Genomic DNA, 24,290 nt, shown 5'->3' on the forward strand with positions numbered 1-24,290 from the left:
GATGCTAATCATAAGGAGAGGAGAATTTCTGGCATATGCAATGAGCGTTTATATGCTAATGGTAGCAATCTAATTCATGTCTCTCTCAGTAATAGAAGGTTGTTAAAATGGCTAATGGCACAGATATATGGGGAAGTAAAATAGGCAAAGGACATAAAGAGGCTACAAAGTGATGAAAGTAGGTGTGAGTGAAAAGTGATCTAACAAATGGAGAGTAATGTGGAAACCTGTGATACTGCACATTTTGGAAAAGTTAAATAGCATATTATTTAAATGATGAGAGATCACAGATGCAGAGGGATCTGTGCATGCTGATGTAATATGTCACAAAAGATTTGTATGCAGAGACAGCAATTAATTAGGAAAGCTAATAGAATATTATTGTTAATTGTGAGGGGAATTGAACTCAAAGGAAGGAGGCTATGCCTCAGTTATACAGGAAATGGTCAGAGCGTTTTGGGAATACTATGTACAGTATTAGTCTCCTTATTTAAGGAAGGATGCAAATGAGTTGGGAGCAGTTCAAAGAAAATTTGCCAGACCAATTAATGTAATGGGCAAGTTGTCTTATGAAGAAAGATTAGTCAGTCTAGGCTTATATTTGTGGAATTTAGAAGAGCAAGTGATGACTTAACTGAAACATACAAGATCCTGAGGAGTCTTGGCAAGGTGGATGTGGAAAGGATATTTTCCAAGTGACAGGTTTTAGAATTAATGGTCATTAGTTAAAAATATGGGGTCACACATTTCAGATAGAGATGAAGAAATTACTTTCTTCAGAGGGCTATAGGTATCTGGAATTCTTGCTCAAAACGTGTGGAAAGCAGAGTCTTTGAATATTTTGAAAACAGAAATTAACAGATTCTTGACTTAAAAAAAAGGTGGCTGATAGGTTATTGGGGATAGGTGGAAATGTGAAGTAATCAGACCAATCATGAACATATTGTACGGGGGAAACAGGCTTGAGGCCCACTCTTGCTCCTAATTCAATATTACAGAACTTGAATCATGAATATTTCAGTGTTAATGGATGAGTGAGGCATAATCAGACTATTCTTTCTATCAATGGTGAGTTTGGGCCCTGTTTTGTGACTGATCTAACCAGCCAAACAGGCTCATTCTGACCTGGATAAGCTAATTTGGGATGGAACTGAAAATAATGAGTTGATATTTTATTGGGATCCAACAGCATATTATGCATAAATAGAAGCCAAACATATTTTGGCAAGTGATCCGCACGATCCAAGCCACTGTTTATCCTTCAACCAACACACATAACAGATTTTCTGATGTTTAACTCATTGTTTGTGGAGCTGCGGTTTGTAAATTGGCTGCTGTTTTCTCCTGAATTGAAACAGTGTATAAAATGCTTGGTTGGCTGTGAGGTGGTTCATGATATTCTGTGGTCGTGAAAGGTGTTAGATAAATGCATGTTTCCCTAATTTCTGGTGCTGATACAGCATTATTTCTTGTGGAATATAGAGCTTCAAGGACTTTTTGAGATTTGCAGAATGCTGCTGTATTTGAATGTGACTTTGGATCATGCTTAACTGTTGGTGAGTTCTCCAGAATTCTCCTAGTGCTACTGAATATTAAAAGCTTTGAGTATTTCCAGCAATTTGGGATTGTGCTATAATATTTACTGCATATAATCAGGGCTCTGTGCAAAAGGCTACAAAAATAAAACTCATTGCAACTAGGAGAACATAAAGCTTGAAATTAGAGCTAGGCTAAGATGACAGGAAGCATTCCTGCACACATATTGTAGGTAACAGGAACTCTTTCCCACTATTGAAGCTGGGAAATTGTTGAAAATAGTAAACCTGAGATCATTTTGTGAAGATATTAAAGGATATGAAATTGCAGGTCGTCCATGTTATTACACAGAACCATAAGTTCATCTAGTCTATACCAGTGTGAATATCCCATTGAAGCTTCCCAACCACCTCCACCTAGGACTGTATGATTAAATAACTGACCAGATTCAATGGGCAAAATGACTTGCCCTTAGTCTTATGTGTATCCAACTAAAAAGGAGAACCTTTTGAAATTGTAGGCAAGGATAAGTTCAATATCATTCAAAAGAATCTATTCCCAACTAATTTTGGTATTACACAATCTAATGGCACTTCAAGACTTCTCCCTCACCAGCATTTGAACCTTTAGCTTAACCATGATCCTTTTGATATGTGCAGAATATGGGAGGAACCATTTAAGAACTAGCTTTAAACACTGCGATAATTTGGCACTGATGATTTTTTTTTCTAGAATGAAATGTTGATCCATTAATGTTGAAAATAATAATTACTGCAAGATTTTACTTATGTTGCTTAAAAAAAGAAATGTCAGAACCAAATAAATAATGTTGTCAAAAGAATATTATGCGCGTGTGTGTTTGCATGCATACATGTATGTGGGATAATCATATGTAAGTTAAACACTTCTAATGCAGAAATGACAAAGTGCTGCATTGTTTGTGTGCTGTCCTCCAGATGAAATATTAAACTAAAGCCCCATCTGTCTTCCCAGAGGGATTTCAAAATCCCACCCGGAGCAGAAGCGGTTGACATTTTTGCTTTCGGTGATCTTAAAAAAAAATCATAGTTGTTATTTGGCATCAAATATTCTCACTTGCAATGAATAAATATGCTTGAACATATCAAAGTGCTAGAACACATTAAAATTGAGCTCTTCAATTATTGCCATAACTCACCTATAGACATCAAATAGAAGACCTCCAAGGAATTAAAAAGAATCGCAAAGGCAGCAATTTGACATAAAATGTAATCAACAACCCACACAGTAAAAAAGCACAAGGAAAATAATGGCAAGTAAGATCTGAATTTATTAATCTTTTCCTTTCATGCAAAAGACTTCCCATTCTACATGCCATAAATCCATGGAAGCAAGAAAGTATAAAACTGATGAGAGCCATAAAATCAATGACCACTATAAAGAACATTGCTGCTTTCCATCAATTCTTAATTTGCAGCTTCCCTTCTGTTAGTTGACCTGAATCGTGTTGGATCCTCTTCAAGCATGTTGTGTTTGTGTATAGATGATGATGAGGTTGAGCGCCAACTCTTTTTTTGTGACCATGTCTCAGGAATCTGCAAGGATAACGTATTTATTTGGTCAACTCAACTCCAAAACCTCCTTCTGATTCTTTACTCCTTGACTTCCTGTTCCTGCTCCTCTGCTACCTTGACCACTTCCTGTTCCTCTGCCTCCCCATCCACCTTAACTTCCTGTTTTGCCTCGCTCATCATCTTGACCTCCTGTTCCTCCAGTGCCTCAACTTTCTGCTCCATTTCTACCTCCGGATGCTTCTTTCCACGTCCAATGGCTCAACCTCCTGTTTCTACTCCTTCATTGCCCTGACCCTTGCTGCACCTGCGTTTTGATCCCTTGCTGCTGCTCCTTTACCTTAACTTCCCCACTTCACCTTGGACATCTGCTCCTCTGCCAATTCTGCATGCTCTTCCTCTGTCTTGATGACCTCCTGCTTATCTGCTGTTTTGACACACTTCTGCTCCTCCATTGCCTCAATCTCCTGCTTCTTCTGTGTGTCGCCCACCTCCTTCATTTTGAACTCCTCTCCTCCATCACCTCAACCTCTTCCTGCTCCTCATCCTTTGCTGCCATCATTGTTACCTTCACCTCTGCCTCAGTCAGCACCACTGTTTTTAGGCCTGCTGCCTCAGCCTCGAACTGCCATGTCTCCACTTAAGCTAATGACTTTGCTGCTGTTGCCACCTCCTCAAGGTCAGGACAAAAATCTCGGGGAGCCGGGATAAAGCTGAGCAATGAGTCTGTGTTTTTCACTCACTCATCTTTCCCATTCTTACTCTTTTCTCCTTGTTCAGTTATTTGTACAGGTATCAATGTCCAAGAAGTTTCCATTACCCCCAATAACTTATACCATCCAATTGAGTCTCTAACATCACTTTTCAACCCCATCCCTGGATTGTCTTGCATGGAGCAGCTGTTGGAGAGCAAGATCGGGGGCTGAATCAAAGAAGAATCCATAGAGAAATGGGAGTTTCACATCAACTAAGCCAAATAGGCAAAGGGTCGAATCAATGCCAGATAAGTGGGGAAACTGTCAAATCAATCTGAGAAAAGAATCTCGGGAAAACGGGGGCAGAGTAGAGGGATATGGGGAAAGAAACCATGGCAGGGAATTGGTGAGAGGAAGAAGGGATGGGCATAGTCAGAGGTGAAGGAGAAACATCAGGGAGAACCTGCTCCTGGGTGTGGAGCAGGAGTTATGTCGAGGAACTTAAACACGGAGAGGGAGATTGGGGAGCACAGTAGAGCAGTGGTTAGTACTACTGCCTCACAGCGCCAGAGATCCAGGTTTGATTCCAGCCTTGGGTGGCTGGGTGGAGTTTTCACATTCTTACTGTAGGTTTTCTCAGGGTGCTCCTCCCACAGTCCAAAGGTATGCAGGCTAGGTGGATTGGCCATACTAAAAATTACCCTGTGGTATCCAAGGATGTAAGGATTAGCCATGGTAATAGGTCGGGGATAGGGTTTGGGTGGTGGATCTGTTTGGGATGCTCTTTAGTGGGTTAGTGCAAGCACTAAGGGCCAAATGCTCTCCTTCTGCACAGTCAGGGTTCCACGATATCAGAGTGGGATGGGGAATGAGGAGGGAAATCAGTCTGGGAAGGAGGACATTTCATTTTAGGACGAAGTGTACAGCTAATTATGTTGATTCTAGCCCTAATGTTCCTAACATATTCCTAAATCCCGTTATATTCCTGTTATGATGTAAATTTCTCCAATCTAAGGTTTAGACTAACAGTCAGTTCATATGGGTAACTATACTGAAGGGTTGGAGTAGTAAAAGTTGTAGAACCATTAACAGAATGAGTACATAAAGCACAAGTATATGTGGTTACCCATGTTACAGGAACCAGAAGATTGGAATGAGAGGTGCATATTCTAGCACCCTAATAAATAAACTGCATGCTGCCTGTTAAATAATCTTACATCAGAATTCAGTTGTGACTTAAGAAAAATCTGTGGTACAATATTATTGATGGTAACAGCTGAGTGAAATATAGTCAGAGTTAGCCTCGTGATCAACGAGTTTCTCGTGTGATTTCTTTTTGGCTCGCTTCTGATCACTGTAGGGAATTAAATTTTGTTAATGCCAAATGTTTGAGCACTGTGATATTCCATTTGTGACAATGATGCCAGCTAACAGGATGTCAAGTCATAACAATGGGGTTATTTGAGTGCAAATGCTAGCTGAATGATTACAATTCAACACAAATGACAGCAAATGAGATCACGTAATGCCTTAGTGATGTTTTTTGGTACAAAAAAGTGTTGTTGCAAAAAAATTCTATCAAACATTTCTGGTTGGGAAAGCAGCAAAGCTATTGTAGCTTGATCAATATTTATCACTCAACTACATTGTAAAAACAGATTATCTGGTCATTATTATATTTGGTTTCTGGAAGCATGCTGTGCGTGAATTGGCCGTTACATTTCCTAAAACACTTAAAGGTATTTAACTTTTAGCTGTATATTAGTTTGGAATGTCATAAGATCTGAAGAAATGTGTCACCTTTTTATTGTTCCTTTGCAGTTTTCCCCTCAGGACTTGCTGTTTAATCTTATCCATGACACCCATACTGCTACCTCAACACTATTCTCTCTCTAGTCAAAACGTGCCGCTGGAAAAGCGCAGCAGGTCATGCAGCATCCAAGAAGCAGGAGAGTCAATGTTCCGAGCATAAGCCCTTCATCAGGAATTCCTGATGAAGAGCTTACACACAAAATGTTATCTATCCTGCACCTCAGATGCTGCCTGACCTGCTGTGCCTTTCCAGTGCCACACTGATCTCCAGCATCTGCAGTCCTCACTTTCTCCCATTCAATTATCAACTTAAAGCAATGCCGCTCCCAAGGATGCCTACATTGAAGAAGTTCTCCTCTTCACTCTACAAGGATAGAGTCTCTCTCTCTCACTGCACTCTCCAGGTTGTCTCCTCTGCGCTGCTCTTCAGCCACATCCTGAAGCAGACCACTACTGCAGCCACATCTCCTTCCTCAGCGCCAGTCTACACAACCGACTTATCCTGCACAGAATCCAGACTACATTCAGACCATCACAATTTGGACCTGACCACGACAACCAGGACCGATAGCAAGCCCAAAGCCTCCAAAAACGGTTCTCCCTCTGGATCCTCCGCTCCACCCTAGCAGCCATATGCCACCACCTACTCACCCTCCAGTTAACCCTGCCCCAGCTCAGGGCCACACTCTGCCAGACCTGCAAAGGACCTCTGCTGTTCTTCATTCCGAGAAGAATTCACACACTCAACAAATGCTTTTTCTCCAGCTTATTGGACATCAAGCAAAGTAAATACCACAAACTCCTGCATACTTACCTCCAAACTTGGGATTTCCTCAATCATTTCAGAACCTTCTCCCAGCCTTCAGAACTGCTCAGACGCCATTAGCCACATGGCTGCTACAGCCACCACTACTGTGCTGAACGATGACATCAATTCAACCTCCCCGCCCCCACCACAGACCATGGCCACCACTGACGATACTGCCTCCGCAATCGCTGCCAAGACAACCACCTCCGCGATCGCCACCAGAACCACCTCCGCTGAAACCACCAAGATTATCCGTCACATCACTTCCTGCCCCGTAATTGCTGCCATCTTAGCCACTTCCACCCACACTGACATCACTCACCAGAATATCACACATGACGAAGACGCAGCCGCCACTGAAGACACCTCGACCATCACACGCAAATTCACTTCCGCTCCTGAGGATGCCACCAAATGCATCACTTCCACCCCCTATACTCCACAGTGTGCATCACTTCCTTTGGTTACGTCACCCATGTTACCCTGATCACACCCACTCCAGAGACAGTCTTCAACCCCATTCCCAACTCCAGCTCTACACCAGGGCGTAGTCCTCAGCCTTCCTTTGTGTTTTCACCAACCCCCCAGACCTCCCCGCTCACTGAAGATGAACGATCAGTCCTCTGTAAAGGCCTCACCTTCATCCCACTACACTCCCAGATCAACAAATTCCACATGTTGCAACATCAAATTTTTCTTATGCTCTCTCCGCCTCTGTGGTTATATTTTCCATCAGGAATCTCCCCCACCCTCCGATGACCCCTTTGCCACCTCCAATGTACCCCATCCACTTGGACACCCCATGCTATTCTGTTACCCACCTTCGATCTCTTCATCTCCAACTGCCACCATGACATCAACCATCTTAACCTGTCCACCCTGCTCACCCACTCCAACCTCTCAGCCTCACAACACGCAGGCCTCCAATCCCTCTGCTCCAACCCCAAACTCACCAGCGGACAAGGGGGCCACTGTGGTAGGTTAGCACACCAACCTGTACACCACTGCAGCCAGGTGCCAACTTACAGACACCTCCTCCTACTTCCCCCTCAACCACAATCTGACCTTCCATCACCAAACTATCATCTCCCAGACCACTCACAACCTCATCACCTCAGGGGATTACACATCCACAGCCATCAAGCTCATTGTCTGGGAATCCTGCACCACCTGGTTCTACCACATTCCTGATGAAGGGCTTATGCCTGAAACGTCGACTTTCCTGCTCCTCAGATGCTACCTGATCTTTTCCAGTGCCACTCATCTTGACCCTAATCTCCAGCATCTGCAGTCCTCATTTTCTACTATTTTCTCTCTAAACCACTGACCAGCCAGCCTCTCTTCCTGCCTCATCATGTTAACTGATATTGCTGCTTCTTTCTGCTCAGGTACTGCACTTTTCCTTCCAAATTGGCAGGAGTATCCCTTTGTCAAAAGAAGCTTTATCCTTGCAATCACCTGCCTATATGTTTTGAAACTTACATTTTGAAAGGATTGTGTGTTTTGAAAAGCAAGTAAGCTAAGACGTAGGGTAAGCTTGTTTGATTTGAACAAGCAGTAATTTCCATGCAGCAGATGATTTACAGCCAAAGGGTTCTGTGTACAGATACAGCTGGCTGGTAACAAGAAGTTGATTGGGCATTGGACTAATGATCATTTATTAATGACAACGGGTTTTATCCTGACAATTGTGTATTTGGTTCTCAGGCAACTGAACAGCTTGAGGCTGAAACCAAGATGGGGAAAGGTATTATGATCACCACCAGCACAGAAGCTATCTCTCTCTGTTCTCTGCAGTTAAAACCCATTTTAAACCTGAAGAAAACAGGTTTATCCTTCCTTCTACATTTGTCTAAGCTATGACTCTTAATAGATAAGTCAGACATTTTATAAGGGAACCTTTGTATCTCTTGCAAACCAATGGAAGAATATGGAGAAAGACAATGAAAAGCAATGTGCTGACCAGCAGAAGATTCAGCAACCCATTTGACCAATATTCTTAGTATTGTCATATATTTAAAAATGTAATAGAATCCCTTCAGTGCAGGTAGAGGCTGTTCAGCCTATCATGAATGAACTGACCCTCTGAAGAACGTCCCATTCAGACTTTGTTAAAAGTACATTGGCAGCTTCTTGAGAATTTGTTCAGTCACTGATCAACATTGTAAACAAACTTAACAAATAAAATTTATGACTTATCAAGCCAGGTTTCACTCTGGGATGTGACATCAGTGGGCATTGTAACAGCTCGCAGAGGTAAGTTGTAAATTAGAGAGCTGGCGAGGGGGAGGGTCTGAGAGATGAGAATGTGGAGAGTGAGAATCTTGGTAAGAGGGAGTATCAGGGAGATGGAGATCAGGTGGATGGGGGTGAGTGGGTGTTTTGGTAAGCAAATAAGTCACTAAGTGGCAGGGTCAGCGAAAGGGAGGCTTGGAAAGAGGAGAGGCAGCAAGAGGGGGGTGCAGAAAGCATGAGTGGTGTTCCATTAGGTGTCTAATGGTGGGGTGATGGCAGAAGGAGACACTGTGAGGTGGTGATTCAGTCAGTGAGTCATTGTGTAAGTTAAGTTGGAAATAATTTTAAGTAGGAAATAATTTTATCTTAATGTGAAGGTTATTTCATTTATGAATATTGGAATTTAACAAATTAGAATTTCAGGCTTTTAATAATTCTTCTGGTGTAGCATGAATCTGAAACATCACTGAGGCATTGTGGGAGGGAAAGGAAGAAGACGACCTTCTCAGACCTTCATTGTAAGTAGATTATCACATTTACAAATATATGTTCACATCTCTTTTTCAGCTGTGTGAGCAAACGTCTGTCTTCCCACAACTACAACACTGAAGATACAGAGTTGAACCATTCTTAGCACCATTCAATGTTTCATGCTCCAAGGCATGAAGTTTGAAAGTGTTAAGCGACAATTTGGGAATGAAATTAGTTAACTTCATAGCCAAAATCCGATAAACCATTCAAGATGCATTTTCATTTACTCAAGTCAAAAAAGTAGTCAGGTTGAAAGAAAAATTAGTTAAACTGCATAAACATGCTTCAATGCTGGTGCAGCAGAGTCTCTGTGAAAGTGCAATGTGTCTGATTCAGCATTCACCTTGGGGGTCTATTTGAAAATGTAAGGATGGCCCAGTACCACACCAAAAAAGATCAAGCAATGGGGTTTAGTCAAGGATGGGAACAAAGCAACACAGCCTTCAGAGAGAAGGTAGGATGGCACCTGAGGAGATAGAGAGTGGTGAGAACCTTGTCACTTTTGGAACATGTGAACAACCAAGTATTTGTCTAAAACAGACCATTTCAGAATTAGGAGAATGCACTGTTTTCATGACTTCCAAAGTATAATATCTTGACAAATTCTTGTTGAGTCAAAGTGCTACCTTGGAATCTTTTCTGGGGTATACTCTCCCAATGTTGGCTTTACTTCAAGACTCCTAAGATTATTTTGGAAAATAATCTACTGCAATTAGGCTCCTGCACCATGTGCAGGCTATGGGAAAGTGGAAGGTGAGTGCTAGGATCAGACTTTCCAAGCTGCACTACATGGCTCGTGCATGATGGCTGCTATTAGTATTGAGTCCTGATGATTTTCGATGCGGTCTAGGCTATACTTAGGTTAACATAGCACATAGTGATTGCAAGTGTCTTTCTGTTTTAGTGTGTGGGTGTCTGTATAATGCTATTGCTCTTTGAATGACTTCGTACCTCTCAAAATTGAAGCTCCCTCCCACACAAAATGAAATACCAAGCCGACCCACTCACTGTGTGGTAGACACCAATTTCATCTCTATTAGATATTTCTTATTTACAGCCCAGTGGGAGGAAACAGCAGAACCAGTGAGTCTCAGGTCAGCCTCTTCCTACTGGTGACCCCTCAAAAGTACCCATGCTTTTCTTGGTAGCCCTCCCTGTTTATCCCATAGGCTTTGAACTTCCCTAAATCCCCACCCAACTAGCATATCTAGGTTTTCATTTCCCCACTTTACAGTCCCAGTCTTGGACATATCGAGTGATCATGTCAAACATACCCCAATGGAAGCCAAGTACTGCTGCCATCAATGACTTCCTCTCCTACATTAACCCTTTCTGTTTAATGCTGTAATATTCCCACCCCCCCATTTTACATTGAGTTGACTCCCTTCACAATTGTAATCCTTTCTGCATCCCAGTACACTGAATACAAGTACTACAATGGAGTGCCCCAATTTCCCTTCCACAGCTGTGGCCCCTGATAACCTCCATTGACTTTTAGTGGATGGACCCTTGGGACTGAACTGTAGTGCACACTCCTGAATGAATGAGCCAGACAGTCCCAATCGATGAGTGACCTGACCCCTGACTAATAACTGCACACCCATGATTCCCCAGGCTGGCCACACTGGATCCACAGAGCTGACTGTGGCCCAGTCTGGGCTGAAATGGGACGGGACCTCTCACTCTGACCATCCTAAGCCATTGATTGGGAATGGACCAAAATCACAGGCTGCCCTTGAGTTACTGTGCTGCCACTCTGCCCTTGAATTGACTGTGGGCTATTCTCCTTAGACTTTGAGACATGACCATTTCTTTGCAGTATATGCAGCAGCTTAGCCACATAGATTGCCGGCACATGGTGCAAGTGTGACATTGATGTAACGCAGTGACACATACTGACATATCCACCTCCTTGACTGATCACTGCTAGCAATCTACTTGACTTTGTCTCTGTGCTAAAGAGCAAGGTAAGATGGAAGCTCTGGCTGAGGGAGCAAAGAGCAAAATGGCAATGCAAGGCAGGAATTCTGTCAGCATTGAAGCAGGCACAGAATGAGTAACTATTAAGACAGTGAGCAAAGAGCCCTGAGTAGCAGTCTGGTCCAATTTGTGAACTGGGTGCAAGAGAGTTTGGTACTGGGTGTCCAAGATGGTGGTCTAGAGGAGCAAGCAATGAGCTGGAGGTACAAGGTAACTCTTCTGATTTCCCTGTCAGGAATTCTCAGCATCTAGTTTCTGTTTGGTAATGGGAGAATTTGAGAGTGTATGTTAATGAGGCAAGATTATGTAATTGTGAGGGTTAAAACAGGCATTAATGCATGTAAATAGGCTTCCCATCATTCACTAGTGAGAAATTCGTCTCACCATCTAGCACTTCATTGGAAAATGAAACCTTTTGGCATGACATTGAAAAGGTCCTCACTGGACAAATCACTTTGATTTCCCCAACATTTTTACCATGGCCTGAGTTACTCAGGACTAAGGCAGGTTTCGCTCATACTATTTAGAATTTGCATCATTTAAAAAAAAAAATCTTCCTATCATTTTGGAATACAGGAGAATAGAATTGAACACAACCCAAGATGCTTCTCTGTAAAACAATTAAAGTAAGATGTTATGGCACCATTACTGGTGGGAAAGTGCAAATAAGGCATGACATGTTTATATCAGCAGTGAAAATGTGGAAATAGGAAATTTTAATGGGAGACAAATTACATAAAGCATAACAGTGGGGAGTAAGGGTATGGAAAATACACAGAAAATCTCATATCTGTCTGATATTTAAAGTGTATAAACATGAGAAAGATTTTCTAATGTCAGCATGAGACAATTTCACACCTTAGTTTTAAAATTGACTTATTTATTAATGTATATATTTTATATTGTTTACACTATTTTATCCTTAGGTGTTCATAAATTAACCACAGATTTCCAAATTGTAAAACCATTGATATTGTACATTATTAATTTTTACACTGAATGCCCCAATGATATACAATTTCAATGCTCATTACTCCATTAACTTTCTTCTATATAAACGCTTACAAATTAATTCCTTTGCAGTATATTCTAATCTTAAGTGTATAAATAACCTTACTGCTAAACATTCCTATACCTTTCGAACAGTATTAAATGATATTTTATCTCCATAAACTTATTGCCAGAATACTTTGTGCCTTAAGCAAGGTTACTACATTCCTTTATACTTTCTATTCAAATTATAGTTAACAAAAAAAATTGTAATTCACACTCAAACCCAACCTTTCTATAGACTCTTGTACTCAAAAGCCGCATTTAGTCATAGACAGCCAATTATCGACTTATGTCATTTATTTTACCTGTTACATTCCATTGCACACCCCTCTGAGTACATTATGGCCTCTATTAATTAACTTTTGATAAATGTAATATTGTACTCTTTTCAAAAGCAATTTCGAAGTAGTGTTCACTTGTAGCTACCAGAGGAAAGTATGGTAGTGACTGTATTAATGAAGACAACATCTATTGTATTCTGGTTTATCTGTGGCTGTTCCTCAGATCAAAGATTTTCACACTCGTCAAGAACCCTACAAATAAAGCAACTTTTGAAGCTAGCCGATCCATATTGTTAATAGAATCAGGTGAATAACAGTCTGAGGTACCTTTGGGAAATATCCTCTCTTTACCATTAAACTTGCAAAAATGCGTGGATATGCATCGATTGTGCTTAGTCACATCCTTAAAACAAATACTGCCACTTGAATTTGATGTTTTTCACTGACTGAGTGAACTCACATTGCAAACTAGTGTGGTTGGCACATTTTTTGGAAATGACCATAAAAATGACTCCACAACTAAAATCTGCCCAATGTGTCTCAGATCTATTGGATTGAGTGATTGAAGTACTTTGACTTTAGGGACGTTTGCATCACTAAAGTTTATGAACTAGCTTTTGGGGTAAAACAACTGTGAATTCCCCTGTCCTCAGGTATGTTTTAACCATTAAAGTTTCTCCAGATGGTGACAGATGGGTCCTCCAGCAGGAACGCTCATTAAAGGCTGTGGAGATTTATTTTTTATTCTCCCATCCCTGATTTTGTATTGGTAAATAGTCAGCGCTGATGTTTACAAAGTAGTAATATGGCCTGATTTGTAAAGGCAGTTCTCTTGAATTGCAGGACTTGAATTACAAAATTTGAATATGTATTATCCAGCAGTGTGGGATCTGAAGCCTTTGTACAGGTGAAATAAATAAAAGACAAGTTGAAAATATGCAGTAAAGAGGATGATTGGCTCATTGTAACTTCAGTCCATGGAGAACTATTAGCTGTCCTCTGATAATTGTTTTTGTCAAAGATATGCATACTTAAATATTACACTGTTATTTTTCTATTAATTTTTCCTGTTCATGGGCTTCCAATTTAATTACTATCAAATGGAAAAGAAAGACGAATAAGTTAAACATATAATGGGGAAGTTGTAGAGTTGCTGAAGTTGGTTTGGCTCTATTTCCAAAATGTTTCACATGGCAATGTGACTTAAATTTAGGATTGCCAACTCAGCATGATTGTCCTGGAAGTGAGAGGAATTAAAGATTAATCTCCTAGCTACTGGTACAGTACAAACCCAAGAAAAAAAACAGAAAAAAAGAGATTTTCTTTTTCTTTTATTGTCCTTTATTCCTTAGATTAAGAAAAAGAAATTGGTGTGATAGCTCAAGACAGTAAGTCACTTATTTATTATACCTCTGGGAGCACATCCAATCAGAGTCAGCAACCCTGATTGGAGGCAACAAACAAGATAACAAAAGCTAGATCATCTAATATTTAACCATAATATATTTGGACTGTAGTAAATCCCTTTGTTGTCGGAGCTTTTAGAGAAAATGGGTGAGTCAATCGCTGTGGTACAACCAAGGTGCGTTATCCTTCTCTTTAAAAAACAGGTGCTGCTTAAATAATGTGCAAATTACCCCACCCTATTGCAAAACAGACTTATTGGGAAAAATATTCAACCTTGATATTTTTCAAGAAAATTTAACAGTTCAAACTGAAATGAGGTATGCAGGTACGAATAAAAAAATGCGATGAATAATTCAGTCTGAGTTAGTGCTTTGTGTGTCTGTTCTGATATTAATTATCTTTGATTTTACATTGGTAGTTGCTCCCACTGACTGCTGGAATTTCTTTGTTATAGAATAATTGGACAGCTACCATTTCTTTGCTTTCTCTCTTATCATCTGTTTCTTCTTCTCTTTAGCTGCCTTGATGTCTTGCATCTTTTCATCCTTTAACATCTTAAGAAATTTATCTGTAGAGAATAGACTCATTAGTTTTACATAATAGTCTTAGTCAAAATAAAACCACATATTTTATAGTCATATATGGAAGAAAAAAAAATCAAAATAATGGTAGATTTGAATGGTGAAAAAGTGGAACCTGTTAGCATGTATTATGGTGAATTGTCGAGATGTGATACAGGAAAATCTAGATAAGCACATGAAAGAGAAAGGAATTGAAGAATATCTTTATAGTTTAGCTAAGGATGTGATGGCTCATCTGGAGCAAAAACTCTGGCATGGACCAGTGAAACCAAATGGCCTATTTCTGTGCTTTGGATTCTACCTAACATAAATGAGCTACAAGTTAGTCATCTTGCAGTGCACTGCTTTAATACAATCAATGCAAAAAAAGTCCACATAACTATCTAAAGGATAGCTTAGCAACAGAATGATAATGTCACTGGACTATTAATCCAGAATCCCAGGCTAATATGCTACGAACATGGATTTGAATTCCACCAGAGAGAGAAATGTGACTTCTATAAAAGTCTGGAATAGAATGTTAGCCAAAGGATGACCATGAAACCATTGTTAATTGTTATAAAACTTCATCTGGTTCACCAAAGTCCTTTAGGGAAAGAAATCTGCCATTCATATTTGGCATGTGGCTGCAGATCCTCAGACATTTGATTGACTCTTAAATGGTCTCTGGCCATCAAGGTGTATCCTTACGTCCCACGTACTGCAGCAGTTCAGGAAAGTGGCTCACCATCACTTTCTCTTAGACAATTAGGGATGGGAAATAAATGTAACAACCACCATATCCTATGCATTAATTAAAATAAAAGACAAACTTAGCTGGTGTCCCAGCCAACAAAAACAGTTCACCTGCTCATCATCAGTCATTTTTTTCTGCATTACACTAGTGACTACAATGCAGAACTTTTTCATTTGCTATACAGTTTTTGTTATCCAGGTCCTGTTAGGTTGCCTGCGATTAGTCCAACTTATTTAGATTTGTTGTTGAGATAAATTAGCAATGAGCTATTTTGTTTTCTTCCTTCGAGCAGGTTCAAGGGACTGAATGGCCTACTCCTGTTCCTATGTAAATACAGAATGTTGGATTTAGACTAGGTTTCAGTCAAAATGATGTGTGCCTATGCAGCAACCATTTTAAAATGGTGCTGATACTATTTGCCTGACACACGGTCCTCTGGTTGCACAGACCTAAGTTGATATCAAGGGGCAGGAGCAAGTTGAACAAAGTGATAATAATAGCTCAGCTGCTAAAAGTATCTTATGATTGAGGTCAACGTTCTTGGAAAGTTCAGTGTCTCAGGACAGATTTCAACTGCCAAGATTTTAAACCAAGACCCTGTCTGTCTCTCAGAAGATCTTTTTGCCGAAGAGCAGGCGACTTCTTCCTGTTGGCCTAGCCAATACCATCATAAAGCCTGGTCATTATCTGGTCATGATCACATTGCTATTTGTGGGAGCATGCTCTATGCAAATTGGTTGCTATATTTACTTTATTACAACAGTGAGTATACTATAGAAACTACTGCATGTAAACAAACATGGGAACAGGAGGAAACCATTTAGTCCTTTGGTTCAATAAGAGCTTGTTTGATTTGTGACTGACATCTTTGTGATCTAAATCTAAATCTAATCCTTTGCACATATCCCTTATTACCATGGGACACCAAAGGTATTTCCGTCTCAGTTTTTAAGTTTAATTATTAACTGGAATCAACTGCTCTTTGCAAACAATTATTCTAAGCTTCTACCATCCTTTACAAAAAGAAATGTTTCTTAATATGACTCTTGAAAGATCTGACACTAATTTTGAGACCATTGCAAATGCCTAAGTAAAGGTTTTCTGCATTTACTCTAACTATCCCCATCTATATTTTGAATATGTTGATCAAATCACCACGTAGCTTTCTAGAAGGGAAGTTAGCCAATGATTTGAGAATGAGTGGAATAAATGGTCGTAATGGGCAATTTAGATATGAAAAGATGAATGGAATATAAAAGGCTGCATGTGCTGCGTTTGCTGAATAGAATGTTTCTGTGAACAAAAAAACATAACAAATAGGAGCAGGGGTAGGCCATCTGGCCCTTCGAGCCTGTTCAACAAATCAATAAGATAATGGCTAATCTTTTCATGGTCTCAGCTCAATTCACCTGCCTGCTCACCATAACCTTTAATCCCGTTACTGTTCAAAAATCTATCTTTGCCTTAAAAGCATTCAATGAGGGAGCCTCAACTGCTTCACTGGGTAGGGACTTCCACAGGTTCCTCCTCAGCTCAGTCCAAAATCTGCTCCCCCTTATTTTAAGGCTATGGCCTCTAGTTCTAATTTCACTCACCTTCCTGCTTCTATCTTTCCTATTCCCTTTTATATGTTTTTTTAAGATCAACCTCATTCTTCTAAATTCCAATGAATATAATCCCATTTTACTCAGTCTACTCAGTCCCAATACTGAACCCTGAGGCACACCATTAGCCACTGATCGCCAACCAGAAAAACACCCATTTATCCCCATTCTTTGCTTCCTATTACTTAACCAATGCTATATCTATGCTAATACATTGCCCGTAATGCTGTACAACTTTATCTTATGCAGCAGCCTTTTGTGCAGCACCTTGTTGAATACATTGCAGAAATCCAGATACATCACGTCTACTGGTTACCCTTGTCCACCACACTTGTAATGTCCTTAAACAATTCCAGTAAACTAGTTAAACATGACCTGCCTTTCATGAATCCATACTGCGTCTGCCCAATGGGACAATTTCTATCCAGATATCTCGTTTTTTATTCCTTGATTATAGATTCAAATATTTTCTCCACTGCAGAAGTTAAGCTAACAGGCCAATAGTTACCTGCCTTTTGTCTACCTCCTTCTTTAATCAGTGGCATCACATTTGCTGTTTTCCAATCTGCTGGAACCACCCCAAATTTCAGCGAATTTTGGTAAATTACTGTGAGCGTATTTCCCTCGCATCTCTTTTGATACCCTGGGATGCATTCCATCAGGGTCAAGGGTGGCACGGTGGCACAGTGGTTAGCGCTGCTGCCTCACAGCGCCAGAGACCCAGGTTCAATTCCCATCTCAGGCAACTATCTGTGTGGAGTATTGCACATTCTTCCCGTGTCTGTATGGGTTTCCTCTGGGTGTTCCGGTTTCCTCCCACCGTCCAAAAATGTGCAGATTAGGTGATTTGGCCATGCTAAATTGTCCGTAGCGTTGGGTGAAGGGGTAAATGTAGGGGAATGGGTCTGGGTGGGTTGCTTTTCAGAGGGTCAGTGTGGACTTGTTGGGCCGAAGGGCCTGTTTCCACACTGTAAGTAAATCTAAGGGTCTACCTTTAGCTCCATTAACTTGGCCAACACTATCTCTTCAGTGATGATGATCGTTTCTAGGTCCTCACCTGCCTTAGCTTCCTTGTCATTACTTAGTGACATGTTACTTGTGTCTTCCAGTGTGAAGACCAACACAAGATACCAGTTCAACGCCTCAGCCATTTCTTCACTTCCCATTATTAAATTGCCCTTTGCAACCTCTAAATAACCAATGTTTACTTAGCTACTCTGTTTTATATAATTGTAGAAACTTTTGCTATCTGTTCTTACATTCTGAACTAGTTTACTCTCATAATCTATCTTACCTTTCTTTATAGCATTTCTCTTGGCTTTCTATTGGACATTTAAAGATTTTCCAATCCCCTTTGCCACTTTGTATGCATTAGCTTCCAGTTTGATACCCTCCTTTATTTCCTTTGAGGCTGATTATCCTTTTCCCCACAGTCCTTCCTTTTCCTGTGCTATCTGCCCTCTGTATTCCTTACTGTCTTCCAGGGAATATGATCGTGGTTTTCTCAATCCCTATTTACAATTTAATTGTTGGAGCCCATGTTTTATTTTATACGGCATTCCCTCCGAGGTGAATATATCATTCCTGAGCATTAGAAATTTTCCTTAGTACTTTTGCATTCATGAAGGAAGCTTTATAAATACAAAGCTTTCTTTCTTTATTATGGATTGTTATACTCTTTACTGGTTTCCACTTAAACTGGTTCTGTTGAGAATATGAGCCAGGGACTTTTGTTCAGCATTTTGGTATTAGCTTTGTAGGAGGTTATAGAGAAAGGAAGAGATGAGGCCAGGAGCTGGGCCTAGATTTAATGCAGCATTTTGTGATGAGAAACATGGCTGCCAGGACCATTGAACCTTCAAAGGGACCTTGTGCCAATCTCTCAGCAGCTGCAAGACTTCCCAATTAATTTGGACAGTGGAATGAGCTTCTCAGGTAAACCAACTGCAATTCAACAGTAGTTTAGTGATCATAGGGAGCAGCAAAGCTTTCCGTGAAGGCTGCCCAGTAAAGTCATTGCTCAGGAAGAAGCCATTCTGTGCATAATTGAGTGACCCAGCTGCTTTAAGCCACCCTCCCGCAAACCTCCCTTCCCGCGATCCTATTCCCATTCTTAGTCTCGCTGACAGTTGGTCCAGCCTCTCCTCTCCAGAAGCCTGGGCCTTCTAGTGGGCACATTGACCGCAAGTGCTGCCCGTCAGGAACTGCTGGCCAATCGGGTCTGCTCCAGTTGGTGAGCGATGGAGAGCTGCCAGCTTCTGATTGGCTGACAGTGCTAGACAGGCAGGATTTCAATGAGCATGTGTAACACTATCAGTGGAACTGATGGGAGTTCACTGCTGGATCTCAGAAAGTGGGCAAGATGATCAGACAGACTGAGTCCAGGCCCAAGGATGAGAGTTCTTAAATTGAGGTTTTGCTGGACTGAGGCTCAATGTGGATCAGCAAATGCATAGCTAAAGAGTAAATGAGATTTGCTATGAGTTAGGAAGCAGGCAACAGAGATTTGGATAAGCTCAATTTTATGGAGGTTTAAAGAGAAAGAAGTTTTGTACAGCTCTGCCTCTAACGCAGAAGCTCTGTTCAAGTTTACCTCTGGGACCTAGCATCCAGGAAAATGTGTTTGTAACAGAGTCAAACAAACTCAGTGTCATCATGTAAATCCTTCCAATACTATGCCAGTGGCAGTCAATAAGACTGTAAGGGATTCTGGTAAGTCATGCAAAGAAAAAGAATTAAAACTATTGCTGCTCATAGCTTCAGCTTACAATGTAAGTATAAAATTGAATACTGCGACAGCAACACAGACTTCTTGCGGAGCTGGTTGGCTCAATTGTGCAGATGGCCGGTTTGGGTCAAAATGGTGCTAACAGTACAGAGTTTGATCCCTGTTCTGGCTGGGATGCATTCAGGAATTACCTTCTTGGTCTACCTGTGATGGAGACTGTGGGTCAGACCAGCGTTTGAACAGAGAACAAAAATAATGTTACAGAATTTTCCCAGCGCCTAAATGACATGGGCAATGATGAGTTCGTTGGGAAAAGGTAGCGAAATCGGAAAAATGCGATTCTTGACATTGAGAAGAATAAGCCTCGAACCAAGGTTTTAACACAAGATGAGAACCTTGCTTCTAAGTGGCTAGGAGACTCTCCTGGGATGGTTTAAGGATTTAAATAAAAATTGCCTTGTTGAACAAATGATCATCATTTAAAGGTGTACAGATATATTTGTTTCTTAGTAAAACAGCCCACACCAATACACTGAATTTGAATTGAAAGAAAAATTGTGCCTGATTAAAGGATTTAATTGAAAGTAAAATTTCATGTTCCAGAACTGTTGGACAAATGTATGCCTGAATCCCATCTGTATAGGATCCCGGTCCAATGTCCTTGCAAAATGAAGTGCTTCATTGCCGTTGAGTAGCCTGCTAAGATTCATTGTCGAGGTTCACATGTGAAGAATGCAGACTCATTGTTAAGATGGCGCAAGACATCAACAGCTTCAGTGAGGAGATGATACCACCTCTGGAGAGAACAGACATTGTACAAGAAATATCAACTTTAAAGAGAGGGCTTGAATTTTGATATGTGCTTTTGTGACCTTAGATGTTTCACAGGCAATGAGTAACTTTCGAATTATGCTTATTGTTATTTGTTGAGTAAAGTAGCAGCATTTTGCATACAGTAAATTCCCATAAAGAGTAATTAACTAAATTACAAAATTTTCTTTTCTTTCCGGTGCTAGTTGAAGGATAAATGCTGTCCCAGGACACGTAAGAGACATTTCACCTCTTTTCAAATACTGTCGTAAATCCTTTAAACAGGGCTTCGATCCAATTATAATTGGAAGTTCAAAAAGTTTGCAGGAAATCACTTATGACCATGGGAAATTGTTACAGTGGAATCACACTGAACAACAGTATGAGAAGCCAATATTCACATTGATCTCTCTCTGCACCTACTTGGCAGCTGTACTATTGTATCCTGCATCCCTGATACACTTGTATAGTACAATATGCCTGTAAAGCATGCAAACAACACTTTTCTCTGTACCTTGGTACATGTGACAGTCATAAATCAAATCAAATCAAATCAAAATTGTGTTTGGAATTAGTCCCCAGACTCTTTGTTCTGATGTAATTTGCAATCAGATATCAAGGCATACAATTCAAATGATTTTGGGTAATCCAAAATGGAGGACGGAAAGAAACTATGTTGTAAGAGCTGCTCCTTTTTTTCAGATATTTTCAGTTGATTTCCTCTGGGAGCCGTAGTTACTGTTTTAGAAGATATTTAGAGGAGATTGGTACAATTAGAGCATTTAAAAGGTATCTGGATGAATATATGAATAGAAAAGGTTTATAGGGATCTGGATAAAATGCTGGCACAAACGAAACTAGGTTAATTTAGGATATTTGGTTGGCATGGATGAGTTGGACTAAAGGGTTAATTTCCATGCTGAACTGCTGTATGACTCTAATTTCGAAGATTTCTTGATTTTCACAAGCACAATGAAAATTTGAAGATGATGTGAAGATAAAAACTGGGAAAGGCAACAGTTTCAAAAAAGTAAAGGTTAATGTCAGAACTCACATCTTCTCAAATCGAAGCCGTCCCCAGTTAACGTGAGGAGTTCCATTTCCTTCAATCGGATGTCCAGCTCACATATCTCATCCAGCTCACTCCAGGCCGAGTCCCCTCCCGCTGGCGGGGAGAAGAATTTCAAGGGTTCGTAAGGGTTGTCTGCCAGTCCGCGTGGCCACAGGGAAGCCTTTGGGCTTTTGGTTTCCTTGATCTCCTGCGTGGGGAACAGGTTCTTCCAGATATTAAAGCTGTTCAGAGATGAGGCACTGCTGTTGGTGTCGTAAAGCGATGGGAAATACTTGGGCACCTTTTTGCTCATTCTTTCTACTAGACTGAAAATTGCTTTGCGTGGATCTCCAACACCCCTTATGCAACATGCTCCATTAGCGCGATTATCTTTTTTGCCTCACTGCATTCCAATTTAGGTTACCTTTAAATTAAAAAGATGCACCTGGAGACTTTAGAATGCGGTGACGGATCTTTGACCCCGCATTCCAAGAAACAATCACACCTCTACCCGCCCCACCTGCCCCCCACCATGAGCTGAGCCCTGATTGGCTCCAGAGGCTTCAATGCTGTCACCTTGATTGTGTCAGAAACTTGTGGCAAAACACAAATTGCTGGAAAAGCTCAGCAGGTCTGACAGCATCTGTGGAGAGAAATCAGAGTTAACATTTCAGATCCAGTGACCCTTCCTCAGAATGCTCAGCATTTTATTTCTGCTGGCCAAGTTACATCTTTTCATTCTGTAGAAATTTGCTTGAATTCAGTTCCTTCATTGTTACGTAGGCAAGTAAGGCTGGTTGTTAATCATTGTTATGTCAGTGCAGTTGCCGGGATGTGGACAGCTCACAATGAACAAACAGAAAATAAGCTGGGCCACTCTTTGGGAGTAAAACCACCCAAATCGCAAGGGCAGTTTCCATGGTAATAGATCCTAAACTGGATCCATAGAGAATAGTGAAACAGGGTACAACAGTATTCTTTCTACACATGAAATCTCTGCCAGGAACAGGTAATATGTTGCATCTTTTACAACTTCCATCATTTGCATGTATTTTAACAGATCTATGGTATTGTCATAGTCATAGCGTCATAGAGCTGTACATCACAGAAACAGACCTTTCAGTGCAACTCATCCATGCTGACCACATATCCTAATCTGATCCAGTCCCAGTTGCCAGCACTTGGCCTGTATACCTCTGTGAGAAACAAAGCTCACAATATAATAAATTTTAGTCCGAGTCAAATTCTGAAGCAGTGAATTTCATTGAAATGTTTTTGCAAGACGGGTGTCTAGCAAGTAGGCACCCTGATCCAGAAATTACACCACAGTTTATACAATTTAAGTCTCGGTACTTCCCCGTTTACCTCATTGGCCTTCAAACCTATCAATATTCCTTATTGTGTTCTGCCCCTGCCTAGCTGTGCTCCAGCCTTGTTTACTTCTCCCCCTACCCCAAGCCGGGCGACCCTCACCCCTATCCCTTACTTGGAAGTAACTTGGCTCGTTTCAGTGCTGACATAAGGGAAACGTGCTGAGTTTGGCATATCTTGATGTTAGTTTCACCTTATTTGTCTGTAACATCTTTCATTGTTTGCAGGCACATTTCATTCCTTTATGGACATTTCAGCTAATGAAAAGCAACTATGTATTTCTTTCACATAGTTTACATTCTTGGCATTAATTCATTTTACCTTGTATGAGCAATTATGATTACAGACCTAACACTGCTTTACCTATATCCCACAATTTCCCCCTTTTTCTTTAATTATCATTTGTTATCTTCTGCATTTTTCTTATATGTTGCTTCCAAATTAACCAGCATCTTTTCCGAAATTTCATTTATTTTGGAACTCTTCCCATGGTCACTTATTCCGTCGTTATTTAACAGGAATGATTGCTCTTTAGGGACATCTGTGTGGCCAAAGCCGTTTTAATCAACCTTTGGATTAACCCCGTTCCCAAGGTATGATACAGCATCCTATTGCGATTAGTACTCCCACCACTACGATCAAGGAGGTAAGGACTGAAACCATCATACCCTTCCACTTTCCAAACCACAATTCTAGCCACCCGGTGGATGACGTGCTGACTTAGCAGGGCTCGAGTAATAGAGCCATCTGGGGCTGTGTTATTTGGAATAAAGATACAACAGCTCCCTCCTAAAATCACACACACTCCCCCTTTTTCTGCTAGGATCATATCTAGGGCCATTCTATTCTCCCATGCCATTCTGCTGGTTGAATCAAGTTGTTCGGCTATACCTTTAATTGCATCTCTAGTGTAACTGATGAACCTTTGCTGATTATAGAAAATATAATTTATCCAATCCACATTTTTGTTGACAGTTACCTACCAGAAGAGAGCTGAGTCAAAGCCTGCCATGATCTGGTTACGAGCCTTGAACTCATCAGGTACCCCTCTTGGGACTCTTATAGAGTCCAGATATACCTTGATCATCAAATAAAGTACCCAATAGTGACCTCTTACTTCGCCCCCCTTCCTTTACTATCTCTTTCTTTTCAAATGCCAGGGAGAAGGGAATTGCCAATTGTACAATTGCACACATGCCCCTCCAATCTGGAGGTAGGGTGAGTCTCAATATTTTCCCTCCGCAGTACCACCACAGATCCGCTCGGGGAATCCTTAGTGCTGAGTAGTTCCCTCCCTTTTCCATCACATACTCAATCTCAGTACATGATTTCAGCTCCCCCAAATATCTGGACCGATCCATTCCTTGCCTGTTTACACATGATGTGTGATTTCCGACCACAGCAGAAAACATGGGGGGGGGGGGGGGCGTCTTTAAGCTTTCCTTCTTTAAAGGAGGGAACTTTTATAGAAGGGGCATAGAATCTTTATTACTCCATGCAGTCTCATCCTGATACAGGGCT

At 40.8% G+C, this 24,290-nt stretch overlaps 1 protein-coding gene across 1 annotated transcript; it reads right to left on the bottom strand.

The window, feature by feature from the left end:
* Positions 1-14,355: 14,355 nt before the first annotated feature.
* Positions 14,356-21,711, bottom strand: LOC122558082 (uncharacterized protein C11orf91 homolog). Its single transcript, XM_043706402.1, has 2 exons — positions 21,402-21,711; positions 14,356-14,456 (listed from the first exon to the last, which is right to left on the bottom strand). The coding sequence occupies exons 1-2, from the start codon at positions 21,709-21,711 to the stop codon at positions 14,356-14,358; spliced, it is 411 nt and encodes a 136-aa protein (XP_043562337.1).
* Positions 21,712-24,290: the final 2,579 nt, after the last annotated feature.

The sequence above is a fragment of the Chiloscyllium plagiosum genome, unplaced genomic scaffold, assembly GCF_037043375.1.
Source record: "Chiloscyllium plagiosum isolate Xiang-an unplaced genomic scaffold, Cpla_swu_hap1 HiC_scaffold_18, whole genome shotgun sequence".
Classification (NCBI taxonomy): domain Eukaryota; kingdom Metazoa; phylum Chordata; class Chondrichthyes; order Orectolobiformes; family Hemiscylliidae; genus Chiloscyllium; species Chiloscyllium plagiosum.

Bases quoted from the DNA above. Each gene is read 5' to 3' on its own strand.
- LOC122558082 (XM_043706402.1), bottom strand. From the start codon at position 21,711: ATGAGCAAAAAGGTGCCCAAGTATTTCCCATCGCTTTACGACACCAAC. The intron at 14,457-21,401 runs GTGAGTTCTGAC...TATTCTCTACAG, and splicing joins CGGCTTCGATTTGAGAAGAT to ATAAATTTCTTAAGATGTTA.